The 22,910-nt window shown below is 41.5% G+C and overlaps 2 protein-coding genes across 3 annotated transcripts in view; one reads left to right on the forward strand and one right to left on the reverse strand.

Moving 5' to 3' along the window:
- Window positions 1–14,059, reverse strand: part of LOC145404140 (protein SCAI) — a 34,578-nt gene extending 20,519 nt beyond the window's left edge. The window contains exons 1-5 of the mRNA XM_080275769.1: window positions 13,950–14,059; window positions 11,220–11,402; window positions 7,479–7,589; window positions 5,658–5,754; window positions 3,589–3,746 (exon numbers count right to left, since the gene is read on the reverse strand). Coding sequence (XP_080131895.1) covers window positions 3,589–3,746; window positions 5,658–5,754; window positions 7,479–7,589; window positions 11,220–11,402; window positions 13,950–14,038 — 638 coding nt within the window. The 5' untranslated portion in view covers window positions 14,039–14,059. The remainder of the gene's footprint in view (window positions 1–3,588; window positions 3,747–5,657; window positions 5,755–7,478; window positions 7,590–11,219; window positions 11,403–13,949) is intronic.
- A 5,005-nt stretch (window positions 14,060–19,064) lies between these two features.
- Window positions 19,065–21,581, forward strand: LOC145404075 (uncharacterized). 2 transcript variants are annotated; one of them, XM_080275678.1, is made up of 3 exons: window positions 19,065–19,191; window positions 20,180–20,399; window positions 20,927–21,581. In XM_080275678.1, exons 1-3 carry the CDS (start codon window positions 19,156–19,158, stop codon window positions 21,067–21,069), a joined length of 399 nt encoding a protein of 132 aa, XP_080131804.1. In that variant the 5' UTR covers window positions 19,065–19,155; the 3' UTR covers window positions 21,070–21,581. The 2 variants fall into 2 exon arrangements, with proteins under 2 accessions (XP_080131804.1, XP_080131805.1); XM_080275679.1 differs by having other exon boundaries at window positions 19,072–19,182.
- The last annotated feature ends 1,329 nt before the right edge of the window (window positions 21,582–22,910 follow it).

Consider the following 22,910-nt stretch of genomic DNA (forward strand, 5'->3'; position numbering starts at 1 on the left):
GGTGAGGTAGAATCCAGAAACAAAGAAAGGGAAAGTTCCATGGCGGGAGACCTAGCATCAGCGTACCCAGTGAAACAGGTCAAACTACCCAAACCATCAATCACATAGCATTCAAGCCTTTCAAATCCTGGCTTCACCTTGAAGATTTAAACATTTGCACACATTTTGGGGGTAGTCTTCTTTACAGATAAGCTTCATATACCATAACCTTGCAAGATGAAGTTTATCCAATAATGAAAATATTTTCATAAACTTTTTTCCCCATTCCCTTCTTTCTGACTGTTAGTATAGGTTCTGCCAGGGGCACTCCACTGGTAACTATCTTTCCATTCCAGTTCCTCTTACATGATATTTTTAATGCAGACAATGACACCTTCATGTAATCCTCTCTGTATTATCCAAATCTTCATACCAGTAAATACCTTTCTTCCTTCAACAAATCTACTCTCCACTTCTTTTATACATATACTGTACTTCTTTTCTGCCACTGCATAGAGGAACCAGTACTTATGTTCCACCAAATTGTCTCCACTTCCCAGCACATCACATTCAGAATCACCCTCTCTTATAACGAACATCACATTACTCTTATCTACATTTCCCTTCAGACCTTGCCACTCAGAGACATAAACAAACCTCTTGAGCAAATCTGCAGAGACCCCTGTCACTATAGGCTTTCTATTTTATGAAGGCGGTTTGGGTGGGGCCTACTAAGACCTGACACAGCTAGCTCTGTTGCCATATGGCTGCCAAACAAGTGCTTCTCTCCCCCCCCCCTCTCTCTCTCTCATAATTATATTTATATTAACTACTTTCTGTTTTTTTCTTTATTTTTTTTCTCTTGTTTTGAATTTTGATGGGCAAGCTACCATGGCGGGAGACTGATCGAGTATGAGCCGCACACACAAGGCTATCTCCAGTGTCACTCCACTTGACAACGTCGCAAAAGCAACTTTGACAAGTCTAACCGGATTTATACTATAGTTTTTTTTTTTATTTCATCTATACAGAGTATTTAAAATTCATTTATAAGTAGTTACTAACTTAAAATAGGAGAGAGTGAGGGCGGGAGAGAGAGAGGTGGGCAGGCGTAATTACATGTGTGTGGCGGCGGTGATGTGGCAACAGAGCTAGTGGTGTGAGGTCTTAGGCTGCCCCTCCCAAACTGCCTTCATAAAATTGAATGACTATAGTAGTCAGCTGCCCAGTATGATGAGTATGCAACAAATCTGAGTTTGTCCTTGTTTAAAGCTGCTTCATTTAAAATTCTTTCCTTACTAACATTCAGGTGGATTAATGAAATTTTGTCATTTAAAGTTGACTCGTATTGAAAGTAGTATTTTGCCTGTATCCATCCTAGACTTAGTGAAGAATAACTGTATTTTATCAGACACTGCTTTATCCATCCTAGACTTAGAGATGAATAACTGTATTTTATCAGACACTGCTTTAACTCATTAAACCCTGGAATGCAATTTCCATTTTGTTCTTACTATCTCCTGATAATTTTACCTGACTTAAGACATTTTTTGAATGGGATGGGTTGGATTAACTTAATAAACACCTTTAATACGAGATGCCTTTTCTACACGTCTGGAAGCAGCAAGACTACACTAAAAAAGGACAACACCTGGGTTCAAATAGTTAATACCTGTTCCCTCAACTCTTGTTGCAACTCCTCTCATAATCTCACCCATATAGCCTTCATGCTGATCAGCATGTACCTATCCAACAGTAATTATTAAACTGATTGAATACAATTCTGCAGTCAATTCAGTCATCTTCACTTTTGTAAAAAGGTATGATATAATCAATCCCATTCATGCAGGCTTTTCTGTATATTTCTCACAAACAACTGCACTCTCTCTGATACAATGTTTCATTTTTGCATATACCTTAGCAATACCTACTGCCTTCCCATTCGTCAACCTCTTCACAATATTTTTCATTTCTGCATTATTAGGCACCACCTTCCATCTCTGTCTATCTATCTATCTAAATACCTAGGATTTTTCCTCCTAAAGGAGGGTAGTCGAGATAGGACGACACACTCACCAAATTACTCATCCACACACACACATTTACCCGTATCTTAGCCTCTAAGGGGAGAAGGGACCATTCCTCACCGCAACACACCACACGAGGGTAAACTGCACAGTGCAATCCAGCAACATCTGTAGCAGGGCCCGACAGCAGAGCTGGTTTACCCCAACCACATCTTAATGGACCCATCCCCTTCCCTGCACCTGACCCAATCAGCTTATCAGACTAGATGTGGGAGAACATCCCGTTGGGGCTACATCACCATTTATGCATGCACAATTTCTCTCCATTGATCCCTATCATGACAGGCCACTCTTCCTTGCTCTACAGACATCCCTCTTGCATCTAACAATCTCTTCACACTGTCCATCCATCCTATTACTGGTCTTCCTCTCCACCTTACACTTCTCACATCAGATCCAGTTATCTTTTTTTCACCAATCACTCTTCATCCACTCTCTCCATATGCCCTAACCACTCCAACATTCTCTGCTCAACTCGATCAGCCATCTCTCACATAATTCCAGTTCTCCTTCATACTTCATCATTTCTCACTCGATCCATATGCGTCACTCAACACATACTCCTCAGACACCTCATCTCCATTACATTCAATGTCTTCCTCTCAGCTACCCCTATATTCCATGTTTTGGCCCCACATAAAACAGTCGGTACCATTACTCATACAGCCTTCTCTTTACATCCACTCCAAGTGCATGACATCAAAACACTTTTTTCATTCCTCCCAGCACCTTTCCTATTTCATTCATTCATCACCTCTATGTCTATTCTCCCATCCAATGCAACATGTGACCCTAAATACTTTTATAAATCTACTTCCTCAAGCAACTCACCATTCAAAACTACATTCATCCTCCTACCATCCACCAACCTCATACTGTACACTTCATCACTTTACTCTTACCCTCATTCACTTTCATACCATTTGCTTGTAGCACCAAAATCATGTTTTTATCTCATCAATCCAGCAACATCATTCTCATTTTGGTCTTTCTGTCTCCAGAGAGATTTTAAGAACTAGATACAGTAGTTTGCATATGGCTTTCAGTAATTCCTTTAGCATACTCTCCTAATCTGAATAATAGTCTATGGAGGCAAGGGTAAAATGAAAGATTATGCTGCTACTCAGGTTGAAGGAGTTAAACGTAAAAAATAGTGAAATGAAGTATTTTCCCTCAAAATTATAAAAGGTTTCGAACATGGCATAATTACTGGTGACCTTGTCATGGAGGCAGAGGCTACAATCAAAACACAGCCCATGGTACATTTAACTTTAGTCAGCATTCCAGGGATCTGCATCGTGAGTAAGCGATAGTGTGGCCAAATTTAACTGAGCAGACTTTTGACAGGCCTTCCTCTATCACATTTTTTTTCTTGCTCTCTGGACCCTACCTCACCCTAACTTTAGGTAGGAAAAGCGGTCAGGATAATGATGAATGATGATGAAAATGCAATTCATAATTTCTCGCATTAAGCTTGCAGTAACTACAGTACCTGCTATAGAAGTTTGTTACAATAACATACCTGTGAGAGAGGACAATGGTGTTTGAGTCCATGTCGAGCACATTGATGGTGTTGTCTGCATCAATGAAGGACTTTATCTCAGCCAGAACGAGGGACCACTCTAGCTGGTCCTCAGGTTCGTACGTCGCTGTGTACTCATCAATCTGCTTGCTCAGCTCCTGGGGGAAATATGTCATGACTCAGTTAATAAAAACAAATCACAATCAAATTCTTGTTGGCTACATTCTTGAAGTTTCAAGAGATTCTCAAGCACTTGTTCCTTACCAGTATATTTATACAGTACATACAGCACTGAAATACTGTATTATCTTGTACATCATTGATGGAAATACAGTAATGTCCTTATTAAATAAAAAAACAGTGTTGATATTAAGGTAGTAAGATATTAAATAAATCACTATGGCCTAGGTGCTAGTAAACCTCCTAAGCTTATGAGAATACAGTCCCATTTGTCACACTCCAATTGTTCCTAATGTTTTGGGTCACTTCAATCAAAGCAATCAATCTATCAATGTAATGTCATACTGCCTCTTACATAACATCTGTATGGTGGTTGTCCATGGTATAACTAAGGCTTGCTATGGGCTGGAAGTTAACCATGCATCAACACAAGCTAATTACTCCCAAACAGCAGAATAAAAATGTTGGAAAAAAAGAAATGTCATACTAAGACTAATAAGTGTAGTCACATTATAATCTTTGCTTCTGAGTAGCCTACTTAGGGCTTAGTTCCCTGCCTGAGAGTGATGACTGTGTGACTAGTTACCAGGACTGAAACCATTCCATCATTCTTCTGACATTTTCTTTCAGCGTCAATGATAATGAACCACCTACGTAAATTACAAAGAAGCTGACACTATGACTTCACAATTCAAAATCTTTCCTTCATATTCAGAATAGCTGGGTTGGCTACAGAAATTTAATAAGTTACCTGACTATCAGTGTGTACAGTAAGAAAGATATGACAATATTACCAGTATTACAAAGTAAAGTACTATTATAAGCTTAGCATGTGGATTAAAATTTGCCTTTAATAAAGAAATGCACATGAAATCTGAAGTAGCTATATATTAGCAACAGCAGTATCTCCAAAATGACTCAATATCCTATGTGACAAAGGATGAAGAGATCAATCAAGTCTCTCCTAGCCCTCTGCTGACACAGACCAAATGACAGAAAGCCCCAAAGTGAATCTCCCTCCTTCATCTGATGTAACAAAATATGTCTTTATCCACAGCTTATAGCCCACCCTAGTCATAAGACAAGCTGAGTCAATGGGTGTTTTTGCACAACAACCCAGTTAGTGTTGATATGAATTTCAACCCCACAAATGTGTGGATTGTGTGTTGGATTACAGTGTGCTGCTGAGGTGACCTGTTGTACAGAAATGCCCCCGGTTTCAACCTACCTTTTGACTAGGGTGGGTTAGAAATTATAAACTATGACTGAACAGTTCCCCCAAGTTCCACATTTACAAGAAGGCTTCAGGTTTTTAGCACTGTAGAAGCAGTGTTTGTGTACATTCAAATGGATGAACCTCTTAATAAGAAACATTGTCTGTACTCTAGGTATCTACCATAATATTATATAAACTTTCTGGATTTAAAGATACTCCTTGAAACTTAAAGCCTACCTGTAAAAAGTGAACTGGTGGGGACTGTACCTGGGGTCTTAACCATGCAAATGCTGAGTTGCCATATACTTAATACAGAGCAGCCTGGAGAGACTTCTGCCATGAACATCCTTTGAAGGAAGGTTCCAGGGACGCATATGTGTGTGTTGTAACAGCTGGTTTGCGCATATTTAATATGGGCAGGCAGCTCAACTATACACATTCATGCCTTGCTTTATGGGTCCTAAAAGGCAACTGATCAGCAGACCTGTGGAACACCACTTCCTGTCACTGGAGAAGTGACCCACCCACCCAATGCTTTATACACAGTTACAGGTGTGCAAAGGCTTTTGGAATGCTGGGCGAGATATGGATGTGCATACTGGGCTGGAGTGGCTGCAAAGCATTGGCAAGATGCAGTACACTAATGAGTAGATAAATCAATGGCAGCACTCACCCTGACCAGATCACGGACAAGCTTCATCCGCTTGAGGAGAAGACATACAACAATGAAGCGGGCATAGTACCTCAATTTCTTCACCATCAGGTCCGACCTGGGAAGACATCACACAGTAAAAAAAATTGGGTTCCCTCCCTCATAAAAATCATACTATATTACAAATGACAAGTATCTTTTGTACAATGTAAGATGACAATACTCCTGAATCAAGTGAAATATTCCTCAGGGTCAATGAAATACCCATATGATACTCATAAAACTTAACAAATGGTATTTCTCTAAAATATTTCACTCTCATTACTTCCTCACATGTACAGCCAACAATACCCAAGCCTACTACTGATTTTTTTTTTTTTTTTTTTTTTTTTTTTTTATAAACCAAACTCCATTGTTCTTTAGGAATATGTGAAAAAGTACTGAAAGGAGTGATGCCAATAATATACCAAAGGAAATGTATGCATGGTATGTGTGTCATATGTCTGTGTTCAGCATGTCAGGTATGTATGTTTACCAACAGGAAAATCCATCCATCCATCATCCAATCCCACATTGCCCCATGAGGAACATAGGAGCCCAGGGCTAGGCAAGTTGGTCCTGACATTTAAGATGAGAGTGAAACCAATAGGAAAAGCCTGTACAAATATTTAACATCAGAGGGAATGAACTGGTAGATGTATGTGCAGCATCAGCACAGAAGCTAAAGAACATGAATATTACCTAGATGAATGTCTTGCAAGTAGACAAAGTCTAAGAAATGGATGCAATGTAAAAATGAACTATGGCATCATCATCATCATCATCATCATCTGGACCTCCTTTCCTACCCTAGGGCAAGTTGAGGAGTTGCAATGTTCAGACAGCCCAAGAATTGCCCAATCCAATGGGCCGTGCTTCTATTCACTCATCATTCAAGCCCCGAAATCTTTGCTCTGTCTGATACGCCAAAAACTTTCACCACATTCTGTAGCTTCACATAAACGTATCCAATATAGCCAATCAACCTGAGGGAAAGACCTAGGTGGTATTGTGATGTGTCTGAGGTGTCTCATTCTTGTTTTGTGTTATTATATTTACGTACTGTCCTACAATATGGATGTGAGACTATGGTGTGGCATGAAAATGAAAAGTCAAGCATGACAGCAGTGGAGATGGGTGCTGAGGAATGTATGTGGAGTACAGAGAGTGGATAGGATACAAAATAATGTGATTCATGAAAGATGAAAAGTGAGGAAGTCTGTGGACACCAGAATTGAAGACAGTCTCCTGAGATCTGATGGTCATGTGGAGAGAATTGATTAAAACAGAGTGGTGAAATGAGTATTCCTAAGCAAATTTGAAGGAAGGAGAAGGTGAGGTAGGCCAAGGAGAAGGTGGAGCGATGTGATGGATGTGTGAGGAAGAGAGGTATGGAAGTTGGTTAGGCTAGGGGACTGACTGATCAAGCCAGCTGGATGAATGTTGTGAGAAGAAGTGCATTATCAGGGATTTGGTACCCCTTTTTAACATGACAGCATTTGGACTGACTCTATCAGATATGTTTATGTGAAGCTACATATGTGCTGAAAGCTTTTTGACATATCAGATACAGCCAGGATTCCGGGGGCTTGAATGATGAGTGAATGAAAGCGTGGCTCATTGGATTGGGCAAACTTGGGCTGTCTGGACATTCCTACTCCTTACCCTCCCCTAGGGTGGGAAAGGAATTCCAGATGACGATGATGACAGTAATAATAATAATAATATGATGATGATGATGATGATGATGAATACCGGTAATAAGACATGCAGTACAGTACTGTGAACAAAAATACGACTGACATCTGTACTGAGCGGTCATCCTTGCTGGTGCGGCTGTAGTATGCCCGACCCCTGATGGCTGCATAGAATGAGAACGCTTCATTTAGGTAGTTGGTCTCACTTGTTCGAAGGCTGTTGGAGAAAGAAAGAAAGAGACACGAATGATATATTTAAAAATGAAAGGTTTCCATTAATAAATGATTTACTGTACTATGTTGCACTGTAATCATGTGACCAACAAATTTATGCCTGGTAGTCTATTGGGATAAGGTGCTCAAACCAGACTTGACCCATTAGGGTTTAAATCCAAGGAATGGTTGGGGGTTTCTGCATGCATTATGTCACTCAGGGAAGAGCTACTTTTCACGCTCATCTTAAATGTCTGGCATGCATAGCCTAGTCCCACGCTCCTACACTTCTGAAGCACTAAAAGACTGGATGACAAAAGACAAACAGATAAGTAGGCAGAAGCATAAAATTACAAAGACAGTACTGTACCTACAAGCATACAGTACTTTGGATAACAGGAAGAAACAGAAATACTGATTCCTCATCTAATACATAGTACAGGTACAGGCAAGTTTGTCAACTTTCAAAATATGTGATTCACTGACTCATTCAGTGCATAGGGCCTCTTCTATGTTGAGTAAAAACTATCTGGCAACAGCAAGAATGAAATATACAAATTATCACAACACAATGAGTTAACATGACAGACTTCTTTTCATTTACTGAAGCACAAAAGACCTCTCCTAATCTGCATGCTGGTCAGAATTTGGTGACAGCTTGAAAAAATAAACATGACATTCTCTCCTAAAGAGGACTGAGTAACAAAAATCTGCTAGTGCACCATCTGTTTATAAGGTAGGGTAACATGTGACTGATCAAACAGTGCACACTACTGGTACACTACAGTATTGTCTGATATTATTTTGGTTTAGTTGTAGGTGGGGGTGCTCACCAACCACTCACTTGATGTGGCTGCTCTCGGATGACTGGCCTTTCCTCTTCCTTCCTTCCCCTTGTCATTCTTTTCTTCGTTCTTTCCTCTACCTTGTCTCTGTGGGTGACTCTACACTGAGTGACAAGCCAAATGGTCTCCTGTACACCAGGAAAACATTTACTATGCTGGGTGGTAACCATATAACCAAATTATAGTGCTCGGTGGTTTAGTGGGTAACAAAGGTGCTCTAATCAGATTAAGCCTGTGTAGGTTTATATCCAAGGGGTGGCTGGGATTTTTTGCTCATGTAATGCTACTCAGGGATGAGTGAGGTTGTCTCATCTTAACCCGCACTGTCCCAGCGACGTGAATTAACATCCGCACATGATGTGCACTCATGTCCCGGCGACGTGAATTAACGCGGCAACATTGCAAGTTGCATAATTTGCACAATTTTCAATTTTCGCGAGTGATTTCGCGAGTGATTTTTGGCACGTATACACGGGACACCTTCCTCTATTCCTCTACAAGATGCCAAGCAGGGACAATGCCTAACACCGCATAACCTCTCCCCTCCCCCCTGCACGCCATTGTCTCGGCAATTCACCTGTTACCAGTGACCTGTCTAATAAAGACATTCAGGCCCAGAGTGATTCCCCAATCGATGACAATGTGAAGGACAAAGTTTACACAGCATTAGAGGAAGAAAAAGTCAGAAATGATGATCAGGTAATGTGGGAAGAAAAGGTCATGAATGGTGATGAGTTAGTGAGTGAATTGAAAACCAATATACTCTTGTACTACATATAAATTCGTACCAAGTACAGTAAATAAATAAATACTATTTATGGTGGATAAAATAGTTACCCTCCCATAGAACTCGTTTTCTTTGGTGCCAGCCTGTTAGAAAACCCAGTCAGGTAAGGAGGAACTCGTACCTGGATCGAATATTTTAAACCTCAGGTAAGCGATTTCTCTATGAATTTTCGATGTTTCTCACCAAAAGCGGATGTTTGAGCAAAAAAAAAAAAAAAAAGGTCCAAAAATGTCGGGACGGGCGTACCACTGCCCAGAAACGTCGGGATGGGGCGGGTTAAATGTCAGGACCAACGTGCCTAGCCCTAAGCTCCTACACTTCTCATGGGGCGACATAGGATTGGATAATGGATGGATGGTGGTAACCATGTAAACAATTCATGGTGCCTGGTGATTTAATGGATAATTAAGGCATTCCAATCGGACTGAGCCATTGCAGGTTTATATCTAAGGGGTGGTTGGGATTTACTGCTCATGTAATGCCACTGAGGGATGCGTGAGGCTGGTCATTCTCATCTTAAATGTCAGGACCAGCTTGCCTAGCCCCGGGCTCCTACGTTCCTCACGGGGAAACACAGGATTAGATGATGATGATGATGATGATGATGATGATGCACTAGCAAAAACTTTTTATGAATTTTTCCACTAATCTAATTCTGGACTCAGGTTTAGAAACTCATTCCCAAGGTCCAGCAGTCCATCGATGACACACCCATATACAGCTGATCCCTGGCAGCCATTACATATCACTGGTTGTTTGAGCAAGAATACTTGCCATTTCTAATAAGATACAATAAGGATGCAACAAATTATCCGATGTTACACTGTTAATAGAGGTGTTCTTCACCATGTGTCAGCAGGGACAAAATTGAGAGCAATTTGCATTGAATTCAAATCCACAAGCTCTTTCCTGCAACAGATGCAATCTAACCTGAAAGCACAGTCTACAGTCTACCACTCTATTCACTCCTACACTACCATCACCACCTCATTTCATAATTTCCTTCACATGGTAATTTTTACAGGCAAAGAAATACTTTTGCCAAACACCTAGATGCTCCTTTAATCCTTTCAGTACTATACTGTATATAACGGTATATATATATATATATATATATATATATATATACGCAGTAAAGCCTCGATATAATGGACTTCAGTAGACCGGAATTCACTTTTATTGGACATGAGGAGCTACCGGACTAAATTCCTATATATCGGAAAAAGTCTGATAAAGCCAGAAGCAGTCCGGACTGCCAGACCACTTCAACGATGTTCACCACAGTAAGGTAAATAAAAGACATGTTTATCAGTGTACAGCACAGTATTATTATATATATATTATACCATCTGCTTATTGTAGTGAAGGTATAATCCAGTACAGTACAGCAGTGGTAGTGAAAACAGTTTAAAAACCGTTGGTGGGATCCGGACTAATGTCTGATATGTCGGAAAAAGTCCGGGATAGCAGGAGGAAGTCCGGATGTCGCTTTTATCGGAATTTCGCTTTTTTTTTTTAATGGCTTTGGCCCCAAGTAGTCCGTTATAGTAAGGTCTTGCTGTATATATATATATATATATATATATATATATATATATATATATATACACTATATATATACTGTATATACTGTATATATATATATATATATATATTTTTTCTACCTGCACCATCAGATAATTTTATTAAGTTCTGAAAAGATCCCTATGGGCAAAAAGGCTATAAGCAATTCCCATTAACCCCTTCAGAAAAAGGACATTTTTAAATTTTGTTCTTATTAGTATCACACAATATTATTCAGCTTTTTAGAGGTCCCATCATAATGAAAGGGTTAATGTCACTTCCTTTCACTTAAAGCAACAGTTTCAAGGAACAAATTTACTGCGTTAGATGAAAATAAAAGCATAATATATATTACACTGTATGATATTGTTCTTTATTCTGACACAACTAAATTTTAATTAAACAGCATCAGCCACTCCAGTATAATCCCCTCACTTACTAGTAATGATAATAGAGCTGTCCGATTTTGGATGCAATCTCACCAATCTGCCAGCGCTTGAGGCCAAACTTTGAGTCAAGGATCTGTCGGTGTTGCTGCTGGAACTTCCACAGTTTAGTGTAGATGTCAAAGGTGCGGCCAAAGTATGCCTGCCATTGTTTGTGTCCGTACTGTGGCAGGTCTCTGGTGGTGAAGGGGAAAAATACCTTAGAACAAATATACAGTATCTACCTTTGGACTGTATTCATGTCAGTTTAGGTTCTTTATATCCTCTTCCTTAGTCAGCATACTGTACTTTTGTTTATAGTCCATAATTATCCTCATTTATAAAATTCATACAAACTTTGGCTATATTAAATGGCTATACTTATTACATAACAAAGTATTACAGTGTAATATGCAAGATAAACTGTAAACTACTATGGCCTTTGAAGGATTTGTCCCGACCCTGGTAACCCTAACCTCCAGCCCGCTATCCTCTGGTGGCCTATCGCTATCCGTGCAGCATGTCTCGCTATGGGACTGTTTCTCTCCTGTCGCTATCCATGAAACCGCTAAACAAATGAAAGCTATCAGCGTGGCCCTACCATAATGATAAAACAGTATTAAACACACTAGCTACAACTAAAGATGTAAAAAGCACAAATTTAAAACATGCACATTACAGACCAACTCCAAGAGTGACATCAACTCTCTCTCCTTTCTTGTGCTGTCACATGGTGAAACAAAATCTTCAGAATGTTTTATGGAGAGAGAGAGAGAGAGAGAGAGAGAGAGAGAGAGAGACTATCAACTGCAGGAGACCACTGATTTTCAGAGCAATCTAAAATAACACAGAACATTGACATGATTAGTGCAAGGTGGGCACGTACCCTACATCTAACACATTTCTTAAATAAGTTCGAGGCCCCTACTTGTTAGTCTGCCAATCATGTACAGTAGTTACTAAGGCAAATGTTATATAATCCAAGATGGGCACATCAACCTAAACACAGGAGGGGAAAAAGAGGTCAGGATGATGATGATATTAGCTTCTACCAACCTAATCATGACAGACCCTTTTCCCTTCCAGCCCCTCTGTCAATGTTCTCATTCACATCATTGGAAAACTCTTCATTTCAGACTATTTTTATCTTCATTCAAACCACTTTGCACAGAGTGTTAAGTCCAAACCTCATATATGCAATGCTTTGCATACAGTATACTCTGTTAATATTCTTAAGGTTATGATCAGACCCACTATGATGCACACAAATGCATACTGTGCTTGATGAAGTGAAATCTGGCCCTGTGCTAAAGTAGCAAAATGAGTGCCAGTTCTGCCACACCCAGTGAAAAAATTAACCACCAAATATACAATTTTTTTTGGTTATATACATTTTGGCTAACTACTTCAATGTCTTTTCATGGTAATATTTTTGTTTCAGCCTATAACTGATCTACCTAGCTACACTGGGAGTATTCTACAGGTAGATCTCATTTGTGCAAAGGTGCTTTATGACACTTCCATCAGAAATGAAAAGTTACATTTATGTGAAGGTACCACATGTGAAAATTTTTTGGTGTATCAGATAGAGCCAGGATTCCAGGGGCATGAATGATGAGTGAATGAAAGCATGGCCCACTGGACTGGGCAAAGTTGGGCTGTCTGGATGTTGCTATTCCTCACCCTGCCCTAGGGTGGGAAAGGAGGCCTGGATTATGATAATGATAACATTCTTAAATCTAGCCAGCTGATCACCAGTTAAGCTGCTGTTTGCCTGGCAATTCTGTTTTGCCACAACCTACGAGTGCAACAGGCAGTCTCCCATACCTGCTCATTTTTCAGGAATATAAGGCCAACAACTAAGCTAAGATTGGACTTTGTCTTGATTAGGGCCAAATTTCTTGGGGTCTTGGGTTGATCTAGTAGGATCAGGGTACTGTATAAAGATGCCTTAACTGGTTTGCAATTTACTTATGGGGGAGATCTCAGAACTGGTTATTTTTTATGGACATGGAGGTAAAAATCAGTTAAATATATTAAAAACATGGGAAAACCATATATTAGTCACCAAGTCATGGGTGGACAAAAATGAGAAAATTATCCGGCTTATCCAAAGGTTTGTAACACTGCCAAAAATCTATTGGTGCAGCAGCCTCTTCAGTTGCCAAAACCTAGATGCATCAAAAGTTACTCCAAAGTTCTGAAGCATTTGCAGTAATCATCCTATGCTTATTAACCATACTGAAATAATCTCAAGCAAACTGACACTGACAGTATATGATCAATACAACAATGCAATAACTTCGATTCTGGCCAATTAACTGGCAGTGATGACAACTGCCGTGAAAGTATTACTCATCATTCACATGCTCCCTATCCCCTCCGCCATTGTATGGAAAATTATGCCAGGTATAACTACCAATAAAACATAACATAAATAAAATGGAGGTAAATATAAAATACAAAAGAACTAAAATAATAGGCAAAAGTCATAGCAGTCTCCGAAACGACCGAAAAGGCTGACCATTTACATTCACATGAATTTGTACACTGCAAGACACAATAGCAGTCAAATTTAGCCCCAAACAATGATGTATCAGTCAACGTACAAAGTGAACGTGCAATTAGTTGCCAACTCCACGTCACCACAAATCCTAGAACACGTCGTCTGCTTCCCGCGTTGACGACGTAAACATTGCAGACGAAACATGCAAATAATCCTTATACCGGCGCTATCCACTCACCGCAGGCCATTGAACAGTTGCTTCGATTTTTCTAGCAGGTGACAGAATTCGCTGACGATCTTTCGTTCATGTTCATCCATCTCCGCCATGGTAAAAGTGTGAAAAATTGCGCCCTGCCCAACATAAGACCCTCACTCCTCCTGACTGGGCGAGGCACTAGTTCCCTATAAGGTTCGCTCAATATTTTATCTAAGTTATGATGCATTCATTGTTTTTCGGTAATTATATATTCTACCTCTAATATTTTTAATATAATCGAAAACATACCAATTTCGATATAATCAGGTCCCGACAATTTATTCACGAATACTGTACACATCCACATCGGGATCTAAGGAATTGTAAGCAGAAGGCGCCATCCTACCTCGCCGACTTACGCGCTGGTTCCTTAACCTCACATAAAACACGTCATTCTACCAGTTAACTTCGTCAGCAATTTACTGGTCCAGTTGAAAAACAAATAATTATTAATCTTAAGCCTCAGAAATAAAATTTTAATATCAGAAATGAAGAACGTAGCTATACTGTAGTATTCCACGTACAGAATATTGATCCGTATATCAGTAACTCAGAAAGATGTAGCAGTTACTATCTCTGAACTTTCATAACAACCGCCCACCACCTGCTTTATGATAACGAAGGAAATAGCGGCAGCTGAAGCTTCAGTGTTATCTGATGAACGCGGGATATCGGCCAAGTATCCCACCGAGACCCATGAGCAATAATAATTTAGTTTTGCTACTTCCACACAGTTTTAAGATCTGCCCATCTCTCACTGTCGACTTTTGAACACGAGGGGTTTAACTCATGCAGACCCTACCAAAGTCACACCGTTCCAACACACATGTACACCACACCAAGGGCATTAACCATGGAACCCTGAAAATCCCACATCTAGTGCTTTCGTACATGATCTACAAGAATAACTCACAGGTCTTAGTGGGATATAGATGCCAAATAATAACTGTAGTAATTAAAGCCATTTGCGTAACTTAACTAGCACTAAGAGCCCTAATTAAACAGTTTACTACCTTAGGCTAATGACAACCTGAAGTTTGTAATACTCCTGTCTTGCAAGCTCACTGGTATTTCCTTTACTGCTGCAGTAGCTGTAATTCACAGATTATTTATATCACTCGCAAGATGTATACACACACACACGTACACACACACACACACACACACACACACACAAGTATACAGATAAAAAGGAACAATTTAAAGGGAAAACTGATGAAGCAGTGTATAGATTTTAATAAACCAAAGTTGAATAGCAGCACCTTACCCTGATGATGTATTCGCGGTAAATTTTTAAGTTTCCAATACACCCCTCTGGTTGTGCAGTGTACTTTTCTGGACCTAACCAAACCTAATGCTGCAACGAAATGCTTACCTTAGAGTTAGGTATCATACTATGCGTTTATGGTGGTAACATTCCTGAACCACATACTGGCAACTTATAAAATAATAGGCCTACCCGTATTCTCTCTTCCGTCCATGTAGGTGTGAAATCGCTGAGGCATTATGCTGTTACTGAGACAGACTACACTGAGTAGGTAGGTACCGTATGTGTATCAGTGAGTGCGCGGGAGAAAGCAGGCTTATGGGTAAGTAGGTCCATGGGGAAAAATGTCCTTGAGGAGAAGGAGACTAAGTAGAAAAATACGTCCACTCAGGGAGGCAGGTCCTTAGGAGGAAACAGTCGTGGGAGAAAATAGGTTCATGTGGGGGTTCTGTATTTCCTCATGGGAAGAAAATGAGTCAGCAAGAGCTGTCTCAAGCAGGCCTTAGCGGGGGTATTTTTACATGTCGGCGGGTCTTTTGGCAGAAGTGATATCTGCATCATGAAATTCAAATCCTTAAAGTTTTCCCTGCCCCAGCCGGGATTCAAATCTGGGTCCATTAGGACTGAAGGCCAAGACCCTCTCTACCGATTTTACCACCTCTCCTTTCAGTCCAATGACATTTTGTATTCTTGCTACCTTCCGATGATTGTATTTTGCTTAGGTGAGTTTAGAAATAGTAATCAGCCATAGTCTTCATTAATGCCTTCACTACAGGACGTCTGCCCTTGGCTGAATAAAATCGCCCGGAGGCTGCAATAGCTGGCTACTTCACTACAAGCGTGCATTTGGCTGTGAAATGCGCGCTCTCGCCGCCAGACCCCCTACCCCACAACGGAGCCGCAGCCAGAACACCACAGTGGGCCAGGCGAGCGCGATGCCGGCTCAGAGCGAGACGGGCTCAGGTGCGCCCCGACCTTGTGTCCCTCTTCCCCTCAACCTGCCCAACCACGATGTCGCAGTGATGGGAGACTATTCTCGGCCGGACCAGCCTTCGCCAGGATCGGGGTGGGACTGCTCCAGATTCAGTCCCAAGCACCACCGCGGTAACGGCCACAGGACGTACCGTACCCAGGAGGGAACGGCCACTTTATGTCCCTCAGCTGTGTCCCCCTGCAGCACCGCGACGACGGCCACTGTACGCGTCGGGGAAGGAACGGTCACAGTACGTCCTTCTGCTGCAGCCACATGTGGAGCCCGCCTCGGTGTGACGGCTACTATACGCACACCAACAGGCAAAGATAGGGGTGGAACCGCGACGACGGCCACCAAACGCGTCGGGGAGGGAACGGCCACTATACGTCCCTCAGCCACTCCTCCTCCTCCCATGGAAGTAGCACCGCAGTAACGGCCACAGGACGTACCGGGGAAGAAACGGCCACTGTACGTCCCTCAGCTACTTCCCGTCGGGCAGGCAGACCCGTGGCTACGGCCACTGTACACGCCGGGGAGAGAACGGCCACAGTACGTCCCTCATCTACCTCTTTCTCTTTTGGGAGCAGCACCGCGGCGACGGCCACTGTACACGCCGGGAAAGGAACGGCCACTGTACGTCCTTCTGCTGCTATCCCAAGGGCCTGTGGAACCACGACGACGGCCACTGTACACGTCGGGGAAGGGACGGCCACTGTACGCTCTTCGTCCAGAGTCCCGAGGGTTCTTCCGAAGGAGGTCCCTTGCGCAGCCCACTCTCCACCAGGCAGCCGCACGAGACTCCCCTCTGGCTCTCCCTCCAAGTGTGGTTCCCTGGAGTTGCTGCCATTCCAGGAGTGGTGGGGAGGCTGACGGACGCCCCACAGACGAGGTGTCACAGCCATCCCCTGACGGCGCCCCAACCTACAGGCGACCGCAATCCCAGGCCTCCCAGGGCCAGTCCTCGGACCCCAAGGCGGGACCACCCTCGCCCCAATTATCGTCTGCCCCTCCCCCCGGAGTAAGAAGCGGCAGGCCCGACTCCTGACGCTGTTTGGCCCCAGCCCTGAGGGCCCCTCACCAGGTTGAGACCCTGACAAGAGAGGGCCTCCCTGCACCCCGGACCAGAAACGCGCCCGGTAGCAGTCCCGTGCCTACTGCAGGACAGCTCACCTGCAGGGCTCCCTCCGACTCTCGGGCGCCACCTTGACTAAGCCCAGACATCGGCAGCCCAGTGACGACACAGTGAGACCCCAGTGTTGTATCAAAGACTTGGAAGTGACAGTGCCCGTATATTCTAATGACAGTGAAACAGGAACACCACCAGTAAAAGTGTCTGTAACCTAACGTACTCAGTAGGACTAGAGCAATATACAAATGTGTGGCGATACCTAAGTTCAGCAGACCAGTGTACTATACACGGACTGAGGAGATAGGACTGTATGAACTGTCATCATCCCTCTGTATCACTCTCTTGCACAATAACTCGGGTGTTATCATAGTGTCTGTGTAATGTGATGTATTATTGTTAACTAGCCTGTCACTATACCCGTTCCACATCTTGTACACCACTGTACGTATATTTTAAGGGAAATTGGATTAAGGCAGTATACGTGTTAAGGTGTCTTGCCGAGTTTTATGCCCTGTTCCTTTGTTAAGTGTTCTAGTTCCGGTCTAGAAAAAGGACCCCGCTCAGTCTCTGGTGTCTTTAGGACGAAAAGTCGCCCTAAAGACACCCAGCATAACAGGCTGATTTGACATTCCCAAACTGTGCAATATGAGACTACCTAATGTATTACCTCCAAATTCAATGGTTGTATATTATCAATCCTTACATACACAGTACCAACGCTTCAAAGTTGGAGTTTCACAATACCCTCCGCCACCACTTATTTTCCCTATCGGTTCAGGTATTAGGGGATGTTCTCTCTACCACTATTATAACAACCCTTTGGTAGTTACATCCACACACCTGTAACTGTCTTGATAAATGCTGCTCACTGGAATGCTCAAGTACCAGCATGTGGCTTCGCAACTGCTTCAAGAACCCGACTACAAAATTAAATCACGAGATATCACCACAGTTCCTTTCAGTTACCCTAAATACTGAATATGCGGTCTCCGTTTTCACAAAAATACAAATATTATAACATTTATAAAACTGCTACCTGCCTAAAACTACTGTACTGAGCGCAACGCCTTACACGTCCCCCTCCTCCCGAAATAGTGGTCATTGACTGCTTTGGCCAGCAGACGCGTTCAAGTCAGCAGGTAAATTGCAGTTCGAAATTAATTATTATAGGACAACCTTTCCTATAATGAAAGGATTTTGGAAAATAAAAACCATTTGGAATATTTAATGATAAACTTGCAGTTTTTGAGTCACTTTTTTTTTTTTTTTGGGGGGGGGTTTCATTTGGTACTTGTAAATAAATGGAAGAGGGGGGGGGGAAGGCATTCTGAAGCTTATAGTTGTATCCTTCTGCTACTGCATCTAGTTAAGGGTTCAATCTATCAGTCAATCAATAACTTGGCGAATAAACAACTGTGAGCTAAGTGGTGAGTGGAGCAGAACAAACGCTGCCAAACATGCATTCGCGAACGTTCGTGTATATGATCGCATACACCTTTTTTGGTATATGTATTATGTATACATTTACAATATAATTCACCACATCAAATATAACTCCCACTTAGTATCGCAATTGCTATTTCGGAAATATTAATCTTGATCTAAAAGAATGTAGGACAATATTTTTTGCATTTTAAAAAGTAAAAATTGTATACCTTTACAACAATAAATATTTTAATCAATCACTCAGAAAATGATGAACATTTATTAACACCGAACTGATACAGACGGGCCGAACGTGCTATTTGCAGCCAAGTTCCAACAGCTGATTACCAGGCTAGAAATCCCTGTGCAATTGTGCATTTGCATATTGTATACAATGGCGACACTGCAGAGGATTTTCCAAGTAGGGAGGGTAAGAAATAGATTGGTTAATGACACTGATTATAGTACTGATAAAGCAGCCAAAGGAATAGGGGAAAACAAGGCCAGTAAAAGACCAACCTTCCCCGATATTTACGGTATATGTATGTGCATTTCATCATCTGTGTATGGCATTGAGTAGATGAGCTTTGACTTCATGTTTTTCTGTTATCAGCAAACCGAGTAAAGGATGGCACGATATATGATTTTATCTTTTGCTGGTCATCGAAGTTGTAAACTATTCAGTTAAAGGTGTTTTCGTGGCTAAATCATAAGGTTTCAGGATCATAACACTGGCAGTTTCATGTTGCCAGTCATTATTTAAGGCATGTTTCACTATATCCAAGCTTTTTTCGTGTAATTATTAATGTGAGTTAGGGGAATTGGGATATGAGCTCCAGGTAGTATTTCACTTTCAGCCCATAATCGAGTAGTTTTTTTTACCTTGGCTAAGCAACGTTGGGTCTGGTTAGTACTTGGATGGGTGACCGCCTGGGAACACCAGATGCTGTTGGCATCCCTATGTCAAGTGGGGTTGGTGGAGGATTAGTGCCCCTCCCTGTAAAACAATTAACTCTAAGCCCTTTACCACCCCGTTTGGGATACATGGCGTCTGGCAATGAATGAATGAATTAGGGGTGAATTAATGTTTTTGACTATCAGAATGAATTGGGGGTCTTCAGTCACAGGTGCTCCATTTAGTGCTGTACAGGTTCTTATAAAGAGTAGGGGATTCTCCAGCCCTTAGTTCTGTATGCCATTTCTTGTACAGTATGTTGGAATTCCTGGTGTTGGGTTAGTTTACATATTATTGTAGCTTCATTAGTGGATGGGACTTGGAGTCTTATAACCCAACCCCCCTTCCATTCTTATAACCCAACCCCCCTTCCCAATATATTATTAGTAGCACTCCCAGGTTTTGCTCAAAGAAAAGGACAAAATGAGTGCATTGTGTTTTGTCATGCTTTTGGTTGGGACAGAGTGAGGTGCCTCTCCTACGTGCTGGCATGCGAGGGATGTGCACTAAGGGACCCAAGTCACCAGGGAAGGGTAAAACCAAAAAGCCTGCTGCTCCCACCCCACCACCACCCCGTGCAGCCCCAACCCCCCCACCCCCTCGTGCTGCTGCCCCTCCACCCCCACCTGCGGCTCCTGCCTTTGTCTACACCTCAGCTGCCACCCCTGTACCACCCACACAGTGTAAGATGATTACAGCATTTACCACAAAATAGTTAATAAATAAAATAAAATTGATGATGCTATGAAAACTTATTACAGTATCTAAGTCTTCAGCTGCAATATTCACTATGATTATTCATTCTCACCCAGTTCAGATGGTTTATGTCAGTGTAATAAAGGCAGTTTCTAGCTGTATCATACCATTGGTAAAACTTATATACTGTATTATAATGTAATTGATCCCTGACTATTTTATGAAGTAAAAAATATGTAGCCTCATTTTACCAAACCTGATCTAGCATAACCCACTATAGCCTGATCAGTTGATCCCGTTTTAACTTCACTCCAGTAATAAATTTTTCCATTTTATTTTTGGTATCAGGATGTGAACAGGTTAATGGGGACTGTTTCTAGCCCCATCACTACAAATGGTCTTTCCAGAGCATAAAATTATCTAGAGAGGGCAAGATAAAATACTGTATGCTGTCAGAGTGAAGTTAATTTTCCCCGACAAACTCTAATCATATCTCATGTTTGGTAACTTGCAGCGGTGGGCCCTGGTGCAGACAAAGGTGGTGCCTATCCCAACACAGAGTACTACTGCTACAATGACATGAGCTTCTTCGACCTGGAGGTGGAGATGGCAGAACACCGCATTAAACAGCCATCTGCTGATAATGGACACTTTTGAGGGACAAGACTAGATATCCCCAGCTCAGTGACTGGGAATTAGTTCAGTTAAATAGGCTACATTACTCAGCACATTTCCCCTTGTAATAGTTGACTTGTTCAGATTAACAATTGTCAGGTCTTACATTTTCCAGGTTATCCTGTTGTATTTTGTTTGTTGTATAATGTACCGTAACACTTTCCCACAATATTTGAACTGAAGTAACCCAGCCATAGGCCCTTACACCTTAAGGGGTAACATTGAACTAGTTATCATTTACCATTACACTGAAATTATGGTACCTATACTGACATATACTGTATTACAGTGCAGGTCAGACAGCCATTTACAAAATTTGGTGTACAATGGGAACACCTACCCTTGGGAAAGTGGAGATAGTATTTGGCGGTGATGTGACCATAATTCTCATTGTTCATGAAGTGGTGAAAGGGGAACTGACCTGGTGAAACAATGGATAATACGAAATATAGGTACAATATTGAATTGTTGCAATGTCTGTATATACTAGGTTATTAAATTATGTAATTATTTTGTATGGTCTTTTTATTCTCTTACTGGGTATTTAATTGTTGGTATAATTTATCACTATTAGCTCAGAGTACTGCCATTTTGGCAAACTTTGAGTGATTTTAGTTCAACTCGCTTTCAACTTGAAATGTTGATTTTATATCCATTATATGGTACTATACAATCATTATGAATTCTAAAGCATGAGAACCAGTCTGGTTCATCCAATGGCATGCAGACATATTGTTATAATGTCACACAAGCATGTCATTCTGTTAACCCCATTACTACTGTATCACAAATCCTGAGCTAAATTAATTCATTTGGCAGTAGAAAGAACTGATTAAAATAGATATAAACAGGTTAGGGGACGTCTAAACACTTCATAACACTGGGCAACTTCTGAGTTAAATAAAATAATCTAAGGCTGAAAAGTAAAAGTAAATATAAATATAAATAAAACATAAAAAATCAAACACTATTATGCTGTTAAGAAAATTGCCACTGCACAAAGCTTGTAGGGATGAACGCTGTAGCTGGCCAAGCAACAGTTCTGTCACCAACTTTTCTTTAGAAGGAAATATCAGGAGGCATGATATCTTCACATTTACCCATTCCACTTCCTCTCCAACTAACCTCTCTCTCTCTCTTTTTTTAAACAACATATGATGGAGTCATACACGCCCCTAGGCATCCAAAGAACGGTCGTGCATTTAAAACTGATGCCCTGGGGCATCCAAAGAACAGGAAAGTGTTAAGATAATACAAGAACCAGCACTGGCTACAAAAACTGGATGAGAAACATCAGATGCAAGTTTATTCAGTGAATATGCTTGTAGGAATTCTAAGGCAAAAATATTGAACAAACCTGGATTCTGTCTCTGCATAGTATTGCCTGTTGCTGCAAATTTGTGTTATTGTTGCTGTTGCAGCCTCAGGTTGTTAACCCAGTGGACTCCAGAAAGCCAGCCACCTAACCGGTTGCTCCCAGAGGTCTTTTGTTGAAGTCATGTTGAAGGATTATATGTTGTGACAGTGTGCTGCATAAGGTGTGATGTGGTGTGGAGGGACTGCTTTGCAGTGTAAGCAGACTAGGTTGCTTGTAAGATGTATTTTGTGTTGGTACTGTAGTAGGGAAGAGTGGTGACTACATCACAGTTTATCTTGCTGCGCTCATGTTTCTCTGGATAGGGTAGTTTCTGAAAGGCAGATACAGCTACCGCAAATGGACTTAGGACCTACCCCCACAAGGTATTAAAAAACACAGAAATCATAGTATATCATGATGTCTGTTCATGAAATGCCATTCATTAATATGAAATCATGTTTCCCTT

Source organism: Coenobita brevimanus, chromosome 62 (genome assembly GCF_032717465.1).
Source record: "Coenobita brevimanus isolate Jiangsu-jjx chromosome 62, ASM3271746v2, whole genome shotgun sequence".
NCBI classification, from domain to species: Eukaryota; Metazoa; Arthropoda; class Malacostraca; order Decapoda; family Coenobitidae; genus Coenobita; species Coenobita brevimanus.

Coding starts and splice junctions, on each gene's coding strand:
- LOC145404075 (XM_080275678.1), top strand. CDS start 19,156: ATGGCGACACTGCAGAGGATTTTCCAAGTAGGGAGG. Junction 19,192..20,179: donor GGATTTTCCAAGTAGGGAGG/GTAAGAAATAGA, acceptor TGGTTGGGACAG/AGTGAGGTGCCTCTCCTACG. Junction 20,400..20,926: donor CCCTGTACCACCCACACAGT/GTAAGATGATTA, acceptor GGTAACTTGCAG/CGGTGGGCCCTGGTGCAGAC.